The 20,343-nt window shown below is 46.4% G+C and overlaps 1 protein-coding gene across 1 annotated transcript in view; it reads left to right on the top strand.

Annotated features, from left to right (window-relative positions):
* Window positions 1-20,343, top strand: part of DNAH7 (dynein axonemal heavy chain 7) — a 2,019,015-nt gene that overhangs the window by 463,135 nt on the left and 1,535,537 nt on the right. Inside the window, exon 17 of the mRNA XM_078680414.1 lies at window positions 1,726-2,411. Within this exon, the coding sequence (XP_078536540.1) occupies window positions 1,726-2,411 (686 nt within the window). The remainder of the gene's footprint in view (window positions 1-1,725; window positions 2,412-20,343) is intronic.

The raw sequence follows: 20,343 nt of genomic DNA, 5'->3' as shown, positions 1-20,343 counted from the left end.
AGCTTATTAGATAAAAACAAAACTTTCTTTTTTTATCAGTTTATGTTAGGCACAAACTCAAATCAATTTTTAGCACTAGTACAAGATCCAAACTTTTTTAAACGAGTTAAATTTAAGACAGCAAAAGATGCTGTAGGGATTTTTTATTTGATTTTGAAGTACTGTGATACTTCTTTTTTTCATACAGATTTACCACTCTGGGGCAATCCTGGGATACCTGCTATCTTTAATGATAAGATGGGGAGGGAATGGGCCATTTACGGAATTAAGACATTAGGTGACTTATACGGCTCAGATGGTTTCCTCCAGTTTTTAACTCTACAACTGCTCTATAACTTACCTGGTGCAATGACATACAAACATATGCAAATTAAAGATTACCTAATAAGGAGAATGAAGTTGAAAAAAGTTGCCAGCTCGGACATTTGGGGTTGTTTATATAGTACTAAAAAGAAATCGCTAATTAGTATGGGATATAAACTTCTTAGTCAGCATAAGGCGGATGACTGCCCAAGACTGTCACAAAAGTGGACGCTAAAATTAGGAATTAATGTGACACCACAGAATATTTCTAATGCTTTCGTTAACATTAATAAATTAGTTCACTCCTCCAGCCTAAAATTACAACTATACAAGACGGTTAGTCAACTATATCATACCCCTCTAAAAATATTTAATTTAAATAACGATCGCACTAAATGCCCTAAATGCGATCTGGTGGCAGCAGATCTTATTCATATGATTTATTCTTGTCCTATGCTTGCAAAGTACTGGCAAGAAATAGAAAATACTCTAAGTCAAAAACAACTGATCCACACATCACTCACTGCACCTATGGTTTTACTCTCTTTACATACGATGGGGAACAACAATAAAAGCTGGCTAAATATAGCTTTGTCTTGTGCTAGATTGGTGGTAGCTAGAGCTTGGATTTCACCAAATCCACCCTGCAGGATAGAGTGGTTAAACTTACTACATGAAATATATACTATGGAAAAGGCCCTTGCTAAGGGCAGAGGTCAAAAATCTGTAGCGAAAACAGAAAAGATATGGATTAATTTTGTATAACTCTAAAGGACACAAGTTGTACCTCATGTTTTCTCCTTAAGTACAATCTTTAAGGATCAAAAGATAGAATGTTCTTCTTTTCTTGGTTCCTTTTTCTTTTATTTTGGGCCATGTTTAGTATCTGTTGTACATTTATAATACATGACATATCCCTGTTATCACTCAAAAATGTACGTTCAAGAATATGTATTGTTTATTTCTTCTTTTTTCCTGACTTGTTTGCCAAATAAAAATTATTTAAAAACAAAATATATATATGATGAAAGGGTAACATTTCAAACTTTAATACTTTTTACAACACAATGTGTCTCGTGTTCCCCTCTCTTACATCTCCCAACAACCTTTTATTTTTTTCTGCCACTCGTGAACTCTTCCATTATTTATAATTCTGTTTTATATGTTCACATCACGTCTACAGTCTTTTTGATACATTTGATTTCTGCTACTGTTTTGTATTTTATTTTAGAACTTGAGCTTATGCCAAAAAAAATCAATTTTAGGTTTAGCTCATCCATATAGTGTATATATTTCCCTGGAATGCATTATCCTTTTTATAAACTATTTGTCTTTATTTATTTTATCTTGCCCTGTTGAATTATTCTCTAACTGATATTGCTACGGAATAAGCATGTGTGCACTCTGACTCTTTTGTTACAGATAGATCAAATTAATGTGGAAGAAGAAGCGTTTGGCTGGGCAACCTCACAGTATCCTCAGCGTAAAAAGGTCCAAGATGCACTTAGTCCTTTTCTACGCCTCTATGAAAATACAGCTGAGTTCAACACCAAGTACAAGGCCTGGATGGAAGGACCCTACACCGCAGTTAACCCAGATGTAGTAGAGCAAGATGTAGGAAACTACTGGCGAACACTGTATAAACTGGAGAAAGGCTTCAGTGAACAACCTAATGCCCTTGCCATCGCCAGCAACATCAAAGCAAAAGTTGAAAGTTTCAAAGAGCATATTCCACTCATTCAGGTGCTTTGCAACCCCGGATTGAGAGACCGCCATTGGGATGCAATGTCTGAAATTACTGGCTATCCCCTGAAACCTGCCCCTGAGGCCAACGTCACTCAGTTTATTGGCATGAAGCTTGAGCCATTCCTGCCAAGGTTTGAGGGCATCAGTGAAGCTGCAAGCAAGGAGTTCTCTCTAGAGAAGGCGATGGAGAAAATGATTTCAGAATGGGACACGATGGAGTTCACCCTCCTTTCTTACAGAGAAACAGGAACATATATTCTGTCATCCGTCGATGATATCCAGATGTTACTAGATGACCACATTGTCAAGACTCAGACCATGCGTGGGTCACCTTTCATCAAGGCTTTTGAAAAGGAAATCAGGTAATCCAAGTTGTAATGATTTTCACTAGTATGTGAAGTATCTCTCTAAATGAAGATTGACTAATGACTGTCTGTGAACTACTACTAAATGTTTTACTTGAACTTTGCTTTAGTTTAAGGCACACAAGGTAAGTTGTTTTATGTGTTTTATTAAACCATGCATACAGTGAACTCAGTAAACAATAAGTGGCATGAAAGTTAAATGAATCTTTTCATTACAAAACCACCATCTTGAAATTGACATTTTCCATTGTGAAGTCAAATATGTTTATTTCGAAATAGATACATCATTAAACATAAAAAATAAAAGCATAAACGTATAAAATACAACTCATTAGAGTAAACAAATATGTAGAATATTTGCAACAATAGCTCCTAGCATAAATGGAAATTTAGTAAGCTGGGATAAATAAAACTCATTAATATGAAACAATTTATAGCAGAAATCATTTCTAGCAGCGATCAAGCTCTCCCAGGAGTCAGAGTTGACATTTTCTGTTCCTGCTGTTTCTTTGACTGCCTCATCAACCATGTACTTTGCAGGGCGGCCCCCTCAAGTTTCGTTACACCACTGATCAATGTCTGGTCCATAGAGGGGGTGGACACAAGTGGTATATATTGTGCTTCTACTGGGTGTGACCCAGGGACTCCATAGTAGGTCCTTCTCATTTTCATCCAGTTGCACATCCTGGTTCTCCTTCTCTTACGGCATATCTCATCCTTTGGGGATTGGGAGCAGACACAGCAGGCATTGTGATTGCAACAGTGGCAGCTGATATTGCCCTGTTGTGGGAGTGGAGAGTTGATATACTCGTAGGTATCTGGCTACTGGTAACCCCCACTATTGTGCTGAGGGTGTTGCAGATATACAGGACACATAACTAGAGGCAGTAGATGGAGGGTCCATAACCCAAGGAGAGGATTCAGCAGTGGTAAATTGTGGCAGGTACAACAATTGTGGGCACTCTGTGTGATGTAGAACCACTTGTGGCACTTGTTTGCAGGATGCTTTTCCCTTTGCTTCTTTTCCAGGTAGTTAGGGCAGTGGTGCATGGAAACAACCTTTACAACGCATTCATTACATTGCACTACCTTTACAACGATGTCATTACATTGCAACATTCATTACATCACATTTGCCACCTGCTGAACTGCCTCCACGCATCACCCCCACGAAGGACACTCAGCGCAATTGCTAACACTCTCCTACGCCGGGCTCTCCTTTTAAAATCGCCGCATTCGCCACATTCTTCTGCACAACTGTTTTGAAAAAAAGCACTTACCCCCTGCTGTAACCACACGGGCACCAGGCTGCGCTTCCCCGGTCCACCACGTAAAGTTCCGGTTGAGTGGAGGGAAGGCTACGCATACCGGAAGTGCTCGTGTGCAACGACGTTAGCGCTCTAGTCTCTAGCGCTAGGCTTTAAAAGTGGGGAACATCCTTTACAACGCGGATGTTACCCCGCACTACAGTTACGACGTGTCTTTTACAACGCAAGTCGTAACCACGACTTGCGATGGAAGGCGCTCAAGGACAAGAAATAGTAGATTTACTATTCCAACACCTTCCCTACTGTACGTAGGCTGGTGTTGGAATAGTAAATTTAACTATTCTAAGTCCAGCGCAAGTCGTGGTAATGACTTGCGTTGTAAAAAACGCGTTGTAACGGTACGCGTGGTAATACCACGCATTGTACCGTCGTACATCCTTTAAAAGTGCATGGCCAACGCGACGCGCAGCGGGCACGCCAATGGCGTGCCGAAGGCAAGCCCGCCTGCGCCCGTCCGCGCAAGACCGGGCCCAGGGCCAGGAACCTCTGCCCCCCCTCCATCAGCCCTCATTACCTACACACGAAACGCACTATTACAACGGAGGCAGACCACTAATCCATCATTCCTCCACTCACTCTCCCCAGAGGATCCACGAAACCCCTGCGGCCACTGCAGCTACATTCTGTCTCCAAAGAACACTACTCCCCCTACCACAACCTCAGTTAGCATGGCCCTGCTGAACTGCCAATCTCTGCCCAAACACTCCCTGGAAATCTCTCTTCTCCTGCAGGACACTAAAATGTATATACTGTTTTTAACAGAAAACTGGTTGTCCCCTAGATCTGACCCTGACGCTGTCCAGGCCTTACCCCCAGGATATCTAATTCAGCGCCTCGACAGAACATGCGGCAAGGGTGGGGGGATTGCGATTATCTATAAGAACTGCCCCATTCTAGACTGCGAGAACACCAATTTCACTATTCAGCTTTCCCCCACTAAATCATTCTCGGGCATTCTCCTCTACCGCCCCCTGGGAGCTCTGGGGCAATCCCTCAGCTCACTGTCAGAAACTATCATCTCTCGAGTCAGCACTTCCCCCAACTTTACTCTGTTGGGAGACCTAAACCTCCTTTTCGATGATCCCTCAGATAAAGCTGCAAGCGAGCTAGCACTCGACTTGACTTCTTACGACCTCCATCTGAAGAGCTTCCTAGCCACCCATGTGAAAGGACACCTACTAGATCCGATCTTCTCTAACATCACTGCATTAAAATTTAAAGAGCCCCTACCTATCCCTTGGTCAGACCACTTTTTAATCCCATTCACATGGCAAATCACTACTGAGACTCCCCAGGCACAGGTTCCATGTAATCCAGTACGACCCTGGTCCAAACTCCCCATTGATGAATGGAGACACGTACTTGAACGCACCACCCTCACATACGACTCAGACCCTTTGGTAGCAGACGAGAAATTCATAACCTGGGTAGAAAACTCACTCGACCTAGTATTGCCCAGGAAAATCCCCCCTCAAAAAAGCGGACCGTTCAAGTCCCCTTGGTTTAACCCAGAACTCCGTAACCTGAAAAAACAATGCAAAAAGCTGGAGCGGTCTTGGAGGAAACACTGGGCCACCAACAAAAAATTAGAATACAGAGCAGCCAATAGGTCCTATAAATCCTCCTTAAAAACAACCCAGGCAGCCTACTTCGAAGGGAAAATACAAGCCTCCGCCAATTCATCAAGGGAAACTTTCCATATTGTCAAAGAACTTTTGAAAACACCTGACCCACCCCCCACCCCCGATCCCACAGGCCACAGATGCAACGAACTGGCAGAATTCTTCTCGACAAAAATTCTAAATATCCTAAAAACCCTCCCAACCCTTGATCAAATACCAGTACACACTCCCCCAGCTTCTCCAAATGTCACTCTCCACCTAGACTCCTTCTCCTCCCTCACAGTAGAGATACTTTTCCCTATCCTAGAATGAATAAAAAGTGGCTCCCCTTTAGACCCGGCCCCCCTTAATATCCTAAAGCTAGTGACACCCACCATTGCTCCCTCGATCACTAACCTAATCAATGCCTCTCTATCACATTGCACTGTTCCACCCAATTGGAAAAAGGCCACAGTAAGAGCACTGCTAAAAAAAACACCTAGATCCCCTGGAGATGGCCAACTACCAACCTATTTCTTTACTACCAGGAATCGGCAAGATAGCAGAAAAATGTGCTAACTAACAACTTTCTGACTTCCTGGAGGCTAGCGCTCTTCTACGCTGCTCCCAGACTGGCTTCCGCCCTGGCCAGGGCACGGACACCGCCCTGGTGACAGTTGTAGAAGAGGCAAGGAAAATCCTGGACGCGGGAGGCTCAGCTGCAGTGATCCTCCTGGACTTAAGTGCAGCCTTTGATACGGTTGATCACCGCATTCTGATCCACAGCCTCAGCAGTCTGGGAGTCACAGGGTCGGCCCTGGCATGGCTCAAATCATTCATAGAACACAGAACTTATCAGGTCTCTGATGGCAATGTCTTCTCCAGAGCAATCCCTCTCCAATGCGGGGTGCCGCAGGGCTCGTCCCTGAGCCCTACACTTTAATGTGTACATGTCCCCAATGGAAGACATTGTTGCCCCATTTGGCATTAAACTGATAACTTATGCAGATGACACCCAACTGGTCGTCTTGCTAAACCAGCCGGATCACTCTCCTGATAACATACGGTCCTGCCTCTCAGAAATCTGCAACTGGATGAATAACTCCCTTCTCAAACTGAACGGAGATAAAACAGAGCTTCTGGTGCTGGGCAACAAATCTACTTTCATCCCCAAATCCATGTGGCCGACATGCATGGGGCCAGCCCCTCCACCAAAAACAAAAATCAAAAGTCTTGGTGTCTGGCTCGACCAGGATCTTACCTTCCAAACTCAAGCCAGGAAAACCGCTAGTGTCTGTTTAGGCCTGCTTCGCACTGCACGGAAATTCCTCCACCTTTTACCACCTCACTCCAAGAGACTCCTCATTCTGATAGATACATCTGCCGTGTGGATTCCTCACCTTGTGAATATCCCCCTTGCGTCAGCAACATCCGGAAATTCTTTTCGTAGCCTCGCGCCGACGTGGATTTGGACGTCATAGAGACACGGCATCGCACGCGACTCCGCTGACGTCACCGACGCCTATAACAGGCCCACGCCGGCGTGATGACATCAGTTCCCTTTTTTCCGCGTCGTCGACGCTAACGGTTATCGGGAATCTCAGTAGCTAACTGATACTTTGTTGCCTTTTTGTTGCATTTGTCTGCTTCTCTGTATCCATTTTCTTCGACGATGTCTTCGAAGAAGACCGGCTTCAAGCCCTGCAGGGAGTGCGGTAAAATGATGTCTATTACCGACCCGCACAATGACTGCATCTGGTGTTTAAGTTCTGACCATGATGTAGATGATTGTTCTTTATGTCGGAAGATGAATCCGAAGGCCCTGAGAGAGAGAGAGAAGCAAAACTCATGATGGCAAGACTGAAGGCTGGAAAGGAGAAATCGTCAGGATCTCGTTCTCGAAGTGCGAGGTCGAGGACGAAGTCGAGGTCTGGATCTCGTGAAGGTTCATCCTCGAAGTCGAATTCAGATCATGCTTCGAAATCGAGGAAGAAGCATAAGAAGAGGAGACATGAGTCCCGACATCGTTCCGGTAAGGAGTCGGGGTCGAGGTCGAAGTCACCGAAGAAGGTACGTTCTAAGGTGGTTACTCTTGATGTCTCTGAACCTGAAGGTGAGGCCTCACCTTCGGAGTCGCGAGTGCGGTCTCCGACTCCAGCTCCGAATCCGTCTCCGAATCCGTCTCCGGCGCCGTCCCCGGCCCGAGAGGAGGAAGAGGTACAGGAGGATGTGGATTCCGCGCCTGTTGAAGAGCCGAATCCGGACACGCCCCGAGGTCAGCCTGAAGGTTTTCAACCGCCCTTTCCTACACCAGGCCAGGACCCATCAGCGTTTCTTAACGCTATGTATGGCGTCTTTTCAAGGGCGTGGTACCCCTCTGGTGCACCTTCGGGTCCCATGGGTCCTCTGGCTTTCAATTTAGGAGTTCCTCACTCCTATCCTCCGGCTCCGTTTATGCCTTATATGCCGGCTCCGACGCCGCCTTGGCAGTTTCCGGCTCCGCCGAGGCCATCGACGCCGATTCCGACGTCGCCTGCTCCAAGTCGTCCTCGAGTACATCCCTCTGAGCCATCGAGTTCGATACCGACGTCGATACCGAATCCGTCGGAGCCGATGGTGGATCCGGTTGCAAAACGTGTGAAGGAGAGATCCAGAGGGAGCCTCAACGCCTTTTGGAAGAACGGAGGTACTTGGATTCACATTCTGATATGGAGGAAGGTGAATTGGATGAGGATTGTTTTGAGGAGTTGGCTGACACAGGAAGCCTAGATTTCTCTCCAGAGTGGGAGTTGCCCTCAGGCTCTAGTACGCCTTCTAAGGATGTTCAACCTTATCATTTAGTTATGAGGAAGGCTGCTGATCTCCTTCAATTAACTTTGCCGACTGTGGAATTTAAATCCAATATTCTAACTGAGGTCTTACATTCTCCAAATTCAGTAGTGGAACCTCTACTTCCATTTAATGATGCCTTGACAGAACCCATTTTGGAGGTATGGAAGAAACCATTGTCAGCTCCTGCTGTTTCTAAGAGTGTGGCCAAGAGGTACAGGGTTGCTCCTGAGGACCCTGCCTTTTTGACCTCTAATCCTTCACCGGAGAGCTTAGTCATTCAAGCTGCATGTTCTAAGAAGAATGTTAGTGCTTTTCTCCAGGTTCCATGTGAAAAGGAGGCAAAGAAACAAGATCAGGTTGCAAAGAAGACCTTCTCCTCTGCTAGTATGGCATTAAAGTCAACAAATGCCACTTGTCTGATGGGGAGCTATATGCATGCCCTTATGGATTCTTTGCGTGTTCTTACTCCTAAGGTTCCTGATGCCAACCGGAAGGACTTTGAGGAGGTGATTTCAGACGCACAGGCAGCAGCTCGCCAAGTTATACAAAGTGGTTTGGACACTGCAGACTCTGTGGCGCGCATCATGGGCACTGCTGTCGCTACTAGAAGGTCTGCCTGGTTAAAATCCTCGGACTTTTCGGCGGATGTTCAGGCAACTTTATTGGATCTTCCCTTTGATGGGTCTGGCCTCTTTGGGAAGAAGGCTGATGCGGCCCTTGAGAGATTTAAGGACAGTAGGGCTACTGCTAAGTCTTTAGGTCTTCAGATAAGAGGCTCTTCGACCGGCAGAAGAGTCAGGGGTTTTGGTCGCTCTTCCTTTCGGAATTACCGACAAGGTCAGCAGCAGCAGCAACAACAGCAGCAGCAGCAAAATTCCATGTACAGATCGTACAGGGGAAAGCAGAGAGCACGTCCTCGTGGGCGTCAAGCCTCTTCCTCCTCCACTTCCTCCAACCCTCCTGCCCCAGAAAAGCAGTCCTAGATACGCTATTCAGGATCATGTGGGTCCAGTGGGGGGTCGGCTTACCCATTTTCTACAGGATTGGGAATCGGTTACATCAGATCTTTGGGTTCTCAATCTTGTAGAAAATGGGTATGCCCTTCCCTTTAGGGAATTCCCTCCCAATTACCCGCCTTGTCAAGGTTTTTGCACCGAGGAACACCTGTTGCTTCTACAGGAGGAAGTGCAGACTCTGTTAAAAAAGGGTGCGATAGAGGTGGTCCCAGAGCAGGAAAGGGGTCAGGGATACTACTCCCGGTATTTCCTGATTCCCAAGAAGGATGGCAGACTTCGTCCAATCCTGGATCTCAGGATCTTGAATCTCTTTCTGAAACAGGAGAAATTCAAGATGCTCACCCTTGCTCAGGTTCTTCAAGCGCTGCTAGAAGAAGACTGGATAGTGTCACTCGACTTACAGGATGCGTACTTTCACATCCCAATCCTGAAGTCGCACAGGAGTTATCTCCGTTTTACGGTGGGATCACAACACTATCAGTTTGCAGTCCTTCCATTTGGACTTACTACTGCGCCTCGAGTCTTCACCAAGGTGATGGCAGTGGTGGCGGCGCATCTCAGAAGATCAGGGATTCCAGTATTCCCTTATTTGGACGACTGGCTGATCAAAGCAGAGTCGTCAGAGAGAGTGCTCCATCATCTGCGAGAGACAACCCAGTTGTTGTACAGGTTGGGTTTTTCGATAAATGTACCCAAGTCTCACCTGGTGCCCTCCCAGCGCAACCTGTTCATAGGTGCTGTACTGGACACAACTGTATGTCATGCATTCCCTCCTCCACAAAGGATTTGCGACATACAGGAAATGATTCCTTTATTTTACAATGGAGCGGTCGTTCCAGTCCTGAAGGTTCTTCGCCTGCTCGGTCTGATGGCTTCATGCATTCTGTTGGTCAACCATGCACGCTGGCACATGAAGGCGCTCCAGTGGTGCCTCCGCAGGCAGTGGTATCAACACAACGGAGATCTCGGGGAGTCTGTGAAGATCTCCAGAGAAGCTGCGGTGGATCTATCTTGGTGGAGCGTGGAAGGCAATCTGTCTCAAGGGAAGCCTTTCCATCTACCTCCATCGGTGGCCACAGTGATAGCGGATGCGTCCACTCTAGGGTGGGGTGCTCATCTGGGGGATCTGGAGATCAAGGGTCTTTGGTCTCCAGAGGAAAGGTTGTTTCACATCAACCTTCTGGAGTTGCAGGCGATTCGTTTGGCGCTCAAGGCCTTCCTCCCTTCCCTTCGCGGTCAGTCGGTCCAGGTCCTGACGGACAACACGACCACGATGTGGTACATCAACAAACAGGGAGGAGTAGGGTCGCAGTGACTCTGCAGAGAGGCTCTGCGCCTCTGGTCCTGGGTTCAGGACCATCAGATTTGTCTGATGGCAAATCATCTGGCCGGAGTTCTGAACGTTCGTGCAGACAGTCTGTCGGCAGTTCTCTGCCGACCACGAGTGGAGGCTTCACCCGGAGGTGGTTCGCGACATCTTTCAGATGTGGGGGACTCCTCGGGTGGACCTGTTTGCCACTCGCGAGAATGCTCATTGTCCGTCATTCTGCAGTCTCCAGTATCCGATGCAAGGAGCCTTGGGGGACGCGTTTCAGTTGAGTTGGGGAAGTCAACTCCTTTACGCGTTTCCTCCCATACCTTTGATTCCTCGTGTTCTGAGGAAGATTCGCCAAGACCGGGCCCAAGTCATATTGGTCGCCCCGGACTGGCCAAGAAGGGTGTGGTATACAGATCTTCTCCACCTCTCCTCTCACCCGCCACTCCGTCTCCCTCTCAGGGCAGACCTCCTCTCTCAGATGGAGGTGCAGGTTCTGCACCCCCACCTCCAGACATTACACCTTCATGCCTGGAGATTGAACGGGGCAACCTAAATTCCTTTTCCCTCCCACCTGACGTTGTGGATGTCATCTTGTCAGCCAGGCGTGACTCCACTAAGTCTATCTATTCTTATAGATGGTCGAAATTTGTCACGTGGTGTGGGGAAAAGTCTATAGACCCTTTGAGAGCCCATTTGTCTGATGTTCTCCAGTTTGCCCTTTCTCTGGCTCAGCAAGGGCTTGCTGTTGCCACGGTTAAGGGTTATCTTTCTGCGTGGTCGGCATTTCTCTGTTTGCCTGACCAACCTTCTCTTTTCAAGTCTCCTGTAGTTTTAAGGTTTTTGAAGGGCCTCACAAATAAGTTCCCTCCTACTCCTTTTATTGTGCCTCAGTGGGACTTAAATCTTTTCTTGACCTTTCTGATGGGTGCTCCCTTTGAGCCTCTTCACAAATGTCCTTTGAGGCTTTTGACTCTTAAGACAGTCTTCCTCGTTGCAATAACCTCGGCAAGGAGGGTAAGCGAGCTTCAGGCTCTTAGTTCCAAGCCCCCTTTCTTGACCATTCATGCTGATCGAATGGTTCTTAGGACCAGGGCTGCTTTTCTTCCTAAGGTGGTTACTCCTTTCCACCTTGGTCAATCTATTACCCTCCCTACCTTTTATCCTCCCCCACATCCTTCCAAGGAGGAGGAGAGGTTACACCGTCTGGACCCTAAGAGGGCGGTGTCTTTTTACTTGGACAGAACTAAAGACTGTCGTTTGGAGGATTAGCTCTTCGTTGGTTTTGCTGGCTGCAAGAGAGGAAGAGCTGTCCACAAGAGAACCTTGTCAAGATGGATCGTATTGTGTATTAAGATCTGCTACTCTTTGGCCGGTAAGGAACCACCAGAGGGTATAAGGGCTCATTCTACAAGAGCTAAATCTTCTACCTCAGCATTGGCTAGAGGTGTTCCTGTAGAGGATATTTGCAGGGCCGCGACTTGGTCTTCCCTCCACACTTTCGCGAAGCATTACTGCTTGGATTCCGAGGTGAGGAGGGACGGCCACTTCGCGCGTTCTGTCCTCCAGGATTTTCTGGTTTAGAGGAGTGGACACCCTCCTCCGGAAGTGGGGACTGCTGTGGGACTCTATTCACAAGGTGAGGAATCCACACGGCAGATGTATCTATCAGAAGAACAAGTTACTTACCTTCGGTAACGCTTTTTCTGGTAGATACAATATCTGCCTGTGGATTCCTCACTGACCCACCTGCCTCCCCGTTGTCCACTCTTCTATACCAGTGTTACTGTATTGTAATGTTTATTTATTTTGTTGTCAAGGTAATGTTTCAATTGCTTTCCTGCATTTGCTTTACACTGTGTGTTTTACCTTGACTATTGTGTACTGTGTGTACTTTGTACATTTCTACTGTCATTGGTCCGTCAGTGTGCCTCGATGGCACGGAAAAAAGGGCGGCACTGATGTCATCACGCCGGCGTGGGCCTGTTATAGGCGTCGGTGACGTCAGCGGAGTCGCGTGCGATGCTGTGTCTCTATGATGTCCAAGTCCACTTCAGCACGAGGCTATGAAAAGAATTTCCGGATGTTGCTGACGCAAGGGGGATATTCACAAGGTGAGGAATCCACAGGCAGATATTGTATCTACCAGAAAAAGCATTACCGAAGGTAAGTAACTTGTTCTTCAGGGCCTCATCCTATCCCGACTGGACTACAGCAACGCCCTTTATCTAGGCGCACTGGAATCTGTTATAAATCAACTCCAACTCGTCCAGAATTTGGCAGCCAGACTGCTTACTGGGACAAAAAACAGTCCTCAGCCAAACACGCCCTAAACTCCCTCCACTGGCTCCCTATCCGTGAGAGAATCAAATTCAAGTGTCTTTGCATAACGCACAAAATCCTTCAGGGCAAGGGCCCCCCATCTTAAGAGCCTTGATCACCCCCTACAAAGCCAACAGAGATCTAAGATCAGACCACCTCTTCCTCGCAAACACTCCCAGAATTAGGAAGGCTCAAACAGGAGAACGTCTATTCTCCTACAATGCCGCAAAGCTCTGGAACTCTCTTCCCCCTCAACATTCGTAAAGAAGCCAATCTACTGAAATTCCATAAACTCTGAAAACTTGCCTTTTCCCCTAGGTCACCCCTGCTCCTTAACCAGTCCACAACTCAGCTCTGGGACGCCCCCGGGTAGCCACGCAGTGTACAAATCCAATTCCATTCCATTCCATTTGATGTCACTACAACGCAGCCATTACATCGCATGTCACTACAGCGCATGTTATTACAATGCATGTCACTACAACGCATACGATTACAACGCATAGTTTATACCCTTACACTATCCCAACACTTACCCTACTGTTGCACTCACTGGAGTGGGAATAGCAATTTTTACCCCTACACTAGCCAACACTTACCTTAAATGCAATGTAACGGTATGCGTTGTAATGGCATGCGTTGTAATGGTATAATGTGCTTTAATGGAATGCGTAGTAAATGTAGTTTCTAAAAATGAGTTGTGATGGCATGTGATGTAAAAATATGCGTTGTAATGGATGTTGCGATGTAAAAACTGCGTTGTAAAGGCAGGCGTTGTAAATGTTTGCGTTGTATCGTCATACATGTGTGGTGCATAGCTTGTTGAGTATGTTCCTAGTCATCTTTTTATGTCGATTGCAAACATGAGTGTATATTAATAATCTACAATAACATCTCAGCACGTGCAAGAACTGTATCATGATTTAATGAGTCTAGTCTACTTTTACTAAATATTTCCACCACGAACGTCCTATAAAAACCTAACTTATTAATTTAAAGTTGGCATATATTATACATGTTATCAAATATAGCAATGCAACAAACATGGCCTTGAAACTAATTATTTTTTCTTACGTGGCATTGGAGCGAAGACATCTAAACCCATCTGTCAGATCGGCGCATGGACATGCCTAATTAGTGATATATGTCACTTGCTTGGTTCCTCAACTTCTCCTGCTTCTGCTCTGCCTTCAATACCCTCAATAGTGGTGAGTTTAATAACGCTGCTGACCTGCTCCTTCCAGGTAACCAACAGCTCTGGGGCAGTACCTCCACCAGCGGCAGGGCTCTGATCACCTCCTCACTCCTAATCTGTGCCTAAGGAATCATTGGCTTCTTTGCAAGTGCATTAGCAGCACACTTTGCCTCCTCAGAAGTGTTTTCTTTTTGTTTACTTGTATTAAGAATGTTTTGATTACCTCATTGTTGGTGAACATCCCAGATCCCAGATTTTTATGTTCCATGGCCTGTTCAAGGTAAGCAGAGGAAAAGCAAAAACATGCTGAAGAGACCACGCTAACCTGTGGAAGACTTGGCATCACCAAAGGCATGAGATGTGAGGGACAGCCTGCTCAGTAGAGGAAATACCATCTACACTCTTGGCGATGCAGAAATCAAGACAAGCTTTGCAGGGCACATGGTTCGCAAACCCGAACGGTCGTATGTAAGCGTGCTCTGTGGCATGGGCAGTGATTGAGATCTCATATAGAGATCATATTTGTTCTGATGTCCTCTTGAGATGGCATTTAGACGTCTATCATTTAAACTTTGAGGCTCATCGGCACAAACATGAATAGACTTTGAATGAATGTCCCGGGAGTAAGTTTCATTCCTTGAGAATAGGTTTCACCGTAAGAGGGTTCAATGCAATAGATGTAATGCCCTCGCGAAGAGCGTGTCTCGTTTACGTGAAGTGGATGAATCCACCGAGAGTGATGCTGGGAATGAGGCTTCCTGACTGGGCACTGGCTGGACTTGGAGTAAATTTCATTATTGGGAGAAATATGCCATGGGAGTTTGTCTCGCTCACTTAAGCATGTCTTGCTGACTGAGAACATGTTTCTGAGAGACTCTTAATAAGAGTCATTTTCTTCTTCGTTTGCTTACTTTATTATTTTAAACGTTTTAATTCAAACACCTAGACCATACAACACATTGTATTCGTCATATTCATTCTTACAGCACATTTACAATGCAATGTAATTACTTGACATAGCGCAACATCATATAATAGCAAGTAGGAGGGGGGTATAAACAAAAAAGCAAGCCCATGTCCCCTTATGATATTATTCTTTTGTACAAAAGGCGTTCGCCTACTTTTTATTTTAGCAATGTATGCTGCCCCTACACTGCCTATTCACCCTGCCCTCTACAAACTGCCACCATTTCCCTCGCTTCTCTCCCTGCACGTTTTTCTTCAACTTCCCCTTTGACAGGTCGCTCCTCCATCCACATATGCTCTCCTTCCACCGCATCATGTACCCAACAGCATCGCTGACACCCATGTGTTACTCACCCAAGATTCCCTCTACAAGTACAGTCATTTCAGCCCTCACCGCAACCCAGTGAGAGCCCAACCCGACGGGCAATGCTGTCACACAACACAGACATCTTCTCCTTTCTGGCATGTGGGCCACTGCAGCAAATAGTGTTCTCGTCCATTCATGGGGGATTCAATAACCAATTTTGAGGTGGTTCCTATACCATCTCTTGTACCGTCCCTATACCTCTACCTGTGTATTGGCAACTTGAAAGGAGAACATATTGACACAGAACATGTTGGCTGGGACTGTGCAGTACCATGCAGCAGAGAATATGAGAGGGCTGGCCTTAACCCTATTATATTTTGGGATCTGGTGCTCCTATACTCACATGTTTTGTGAGAAATCTGTCCTTGTGAGAGGAATGGAAACCAGCTCTGCAGCAGCACTCAGCCGCTGCTGCTGCAGGTAAGAGCGGTGGGGCAGGGCGTGTGGGGATTTCGAGAGACGACCACGAGGGAACTTTATTCAATTTTCCCTCGTGATAGTCACTCGAAATCCCCCCACTCGGCCTCACTGCCTCACCCCTCTTACCTGCCGCAGCCGTGGCAGCACTGCAGCTACATTCTGTTCTTTTTCAGCAGAACCAAAGCGTGCAGTCTGTAGTCATGATGGTGTTGCTAAGTGCATATAATGCTCAGGGGTTTCTGCACTCACCGTGCTTGGTAGGTGCTAAATGCTGCCTCACCTCTTGTCCTCCGGATCTTAGCCTATTTTAGTCTATCCTCACGAATTACAGTTTAGTTGGCGCCTGCTGCCAATGGCTATTACATCGTTTCCTTTCTAGCAGCACTATCAAACGTGTATTAGATTTCTTAGCTTCCATTATCAATTTCTGCCAGTCTGAATGAATTAGCTTTGCTTGTGTTAAAGCTTCCTTCCCAGTTGATCCAAGTCAGGCTTTGTGTTAGTCCTAGTCAAATGGGTTATCCTCACCTAAACTAGCTACTTTACTCTGTCATGTTGCAGTGTTTCCTCTTCCAGCTCATGACTTCAAATAGTCCCATAAAAGAGTTCATGGTTCTGCCTCTGGTGCAACGTTTCATGTTCTAGCTTATTACCCACTCCAAAAGCATCACCTTGACATGGTATCCCATGAATCTTCAGCTTCGAATATCTCCATCATCGTGTCAATCTTGCCATGTTTGCACTTCACCCTAGGTATAGTGAAATCATTATTTTTTCTACGAAAAAATTGTGATTTACAGACATGCTTATGTTCTTCTCCAGTTCCCAGTTCCCACACTTATGGAGTTTGGAGCAGTCCCGCACAAGATCTATTTTGGGATCTCCTGTTTGGGATTTCCTGTTTGGAACAACTTTGAATTTATTATCCATTTTCGGCTAATTGAAGCCGTTATGATGACAATCAATACTGAATTACACGTTCAACTTTTAGAAACAGAGTGTCCAGAATCTGCCAGCCATATAAATACAAACAAGCATTTGCAATGCAATAGGTCTCGCATTCATGCGATTTTGAGATATTGGCATTGTAAATGACAATGCCTTTTATTTATGTTTTTTGTTTTAAAACATAAATAAAAGGCATTGTCATTTACAACACTAATAGCTTAATCTCTTGCAAATGCGAGACCTATTACATTGCAATGAAGGGCCTTCTCAACCGCGTGTTAGATTGTAAATATCAGAGGAAGAGACCCGCCTGCGACGTTTTCAAAGTAGTGATAAATAGTTCAGTGAAGAAGATCAATCAATCATGCCATTTATGAAGTGCACTATTTACCCGTGAGGATCTCAATGCGCTGGGGGGTGGGGGATGCTGCTACTGCTCGAAAAGCCAGGTCTTGAGGAGTCTGAAGGTCAGCAGGTCTTGGGTCTGCCGTAGGTGGACGGGGAAGGGTGTTCCAGGTCTTGGCGGCGAGGTGGGAGAACAGTCTGCCGCCGGAGGTTGCTCTTTGGATGCGGGGGTCTGTGGCGAGGGCAAGGTCGGCGGAGCGGAGCTGGCTTGTGGGGGTTTAGAAGCTGAGTCGTCCGTTGAGGTACGCTGGTCCGGTGTTGTGGATTGCCTTGTGTGTGTGGGTGAGGAGCTTGAAGGTTATCCTTTTGTTGACGGGGAGCCAGTGCAGGTCTCTCAGGTGGGTGTGATGTGGCTGCGGTGAGGGATGTCGAGGATCAGGCATGCAGAGGCGTTCTGGATGCATTGGAGCCATTTCAGGAGTTTGGCCAGGGCTCCTGCATAGAGGGCGTTTCCGTAGTCCAACCTGCTTCTGACGAGGGCCTGGGTGACCGTTCTTCTTGTTTCGGTGGGGATCCACTTGTAGATCTTGCGGAGCATGCGGAGGGTGTTGAAGAAGGAGGAATTGACGGCGTTGACCTGCTTAGTAATGGAAAGAGTGGAGTCAAGGATGACCCCTAGGTTGCGTGCCTGGTCTTTGGGTGTTGGAGCTATTCCCAGTGCGGTCGGCCACCAGAAGTTGTCCCAGGCCGAGGGGGTGGATCCGAGGATGAAGATCTCCGTCTTGTCTGAGTTCAGCTTCAGACGGCTGTTCCTCATTCATTCGACGACGGCCTTCATTCCTTCGTGGAGGTTGGTTTTGGCGGTGCGGGGGTCCTTGGTGAGGGAGAGGATCAGCTGGGTGTCATCAGCGTAGGAGATGATGTTGAGGTCGTGCAGTTGGGCGACATGGGCGAGTGGTGCCATGTAGATGTTAAATGTTTTGACAAAACAAGGGAACCCTTAAGGTATATTTATAGGGACCTTGGGCATTACATATTATAAAGAACAATGGTCCCTATACGAAATTAGTACACACAGAAAAACAATAATCATATACTTGATAAGTAATATGTCTTCTGCCCGTTTGGACAGGGTTTATTTATCAATGAGTGCATAGATAAAAAATTCTTTTTGAAAGAATGTCAAGCGGGCACAGCCGTGACCCTTAACATACAAGACAAAAACAAACCGGAGAAAATGTGAACAAGGCAAGGAAATAAGTCTGCAAACTTGTACATCAGTAAGGCAGGCACAAAATATAATGAAACCGCTCCATTGCAAATTTGTACATAAATAAATCGCATATGGGGTTTTTTAAGGTCGACGACGTTTCGATGCCTATAAAAATGAGGGCATCATCATCAGGACAAGGGGTAACATTATTGTTGTCTTGGGCAAAAGCAATATATAATGCCTTTAATTTACATTTATTCGTCTTACAATGACGCTGGCCGTTTGAGAATGAAACGTCGAGATCGGAAGATCGTTTAATCTAATCTGTCGGATGGTTTTCTGCACCAATAGTGGTATTCAGCAGAGAGGTAGCGAGCCGGGACTCAGTAGCATCAATGGCGAAGGAGCGCAATGGCTTCTAGAGGAGTGCGGCGGCACTGCTGCGGGTGTGGCATCCAGTGAATGAATAAATGTAAATTAAAGGCATTATATATTGGTGCTGTGTAAGTGCAAGTGTACTACATTACCAGACAAAAAGTGTGGAGTCCGAATTACATATTATCCGAGCTGTAAACACTAACAAAGCGCTTCAACACCTTCCAGTGTGTGATTACACTGTCACAGCTCAGAAGAAAGAGCGGGAGGTGGGCTATTTCCTGCCCTCTCCGTGATTTGAGTATGCAATGTGTCATTGCGTAATGACATTGCTATCTTTGACATAATAAAAAACACTCCAGCTATAGTAGGGCCCTGGCCTCACTCCTGGTGCAGGGTGGGCTGTGGTTTATGGCAGGCATGGAGGGAGGGAGGGATGGTCTCGGCTGCAGCTCTGGCTTCGTACAGTGCCCCTGCTATTGCTAGTGAGCGAAAGGCGCTGAGGTGGTGGTGGTAGTGGTGGTGGTATTGGTATTGGTGGTGGTGGTACAGGTGGTAGTGGTGTTGGTATTGATGATTGTGGTGGCATTGGTGGTGGTATTGGTGGTGGCGGTATTGGTACTGGTGGTGGTGGTATTGGTGGTGATACTGGTGGGGGTGGTACTGGTGGTGGTGATACTGGTGGTCGTGGTATTGGTGGTGGCGGTATTGTTGGTATTGTTATTGGTGGTGGCGGTATTGGTGGTACTGGTATTGGTGGTGGTGGTATTGACATTGGTGGTACTGGTATTGGTGGGACTGCTATTGGTGGTGGTATTGATTGTGGTATTGGTGGTGGGGGTGGTATTGGTAGTGGGGTATTGGTAGTGTTGGTGGTATTGGTGTTGGTGGTATTGGATGTGGTGGTATTGGTAGTGGAGTATTGGTGGTGGTGGTATTGTTGGTGGTGGTCGTATTGGTGGTGGTATTATTGGTAGTATTGGTATTGGTTGTGGTATTGATACTGGTGGTGGTGGTATTCATGGTGGTGGTGGTATTAATACTGGTGGTGGTTGTGATATTGGTGGTGGTGGTTTTGGAGGTATTGGTGGTATTGGTGGTGGTATTGGTGGTTCTGGTATTGGTTGTGGTGATATTGGTATTGGTGGTGGTGGTATTGGTATTGGTTTTGGTGATGGAATTGGTAGTAGGATATTGGTGGTGGTGGTATTGGTGATACTGGTATTGGTGTTGGTGGTATTGGAATTGGTGGTACTGGTATTGGTGGTTGTGGTATTGGTGGTGGTATTGGTAGTAGGGTATTGGTTGTGGTGGGGTATTGGTGGTGATGCTGGTACTGGTGGTGGTGGCATTGAGGTATTGGTGGTGTTATTGGTGATGGTATTGTTACTGGTGGTATTGGTTTTGGTGGTGGTGGTATTGGTGGTACTGGTATTAGGGGTGGTGGTATTGGTGGTGGTATTGGAATTGGTGGTGCTGGTATTGGTAGTGGTATTGGCATTGGTGGTAGTATTATTGGGGGTCGTATTGGTGGTGGTATTGTGATAGTATTGGTGGTAGTATTATTGGGGGTGGTATTGGTGGTGGCGGTATTGGTGGTGGTGTTGGCATTGGTGGTGGTGGTATAACAGGTCCCGTGTAACAACTGAAGTAAAAGGGCCAGTCGCCATGGGAGAGTACAAATAA

Source organism: Lissotriton helveticus, chromosome 3_1, assembly GCF_964261635.1.
Source record: "Lissotriton helveticus chromosome 3_1, aLisHel1.1, whole genome shotgun sequence".
NCBI classification, from domain to species: domain Eukaryota; kingdom Metazoa; phylum Chordata; class Amphibia; order Caudata; family Salamandridae; genus Lissotriton; species Lissotriton helveticus.
Note: the sequence above shows the minus strand (reverse complement) of the source record. Positions and strands in the feature narration are given on the sequence as shown.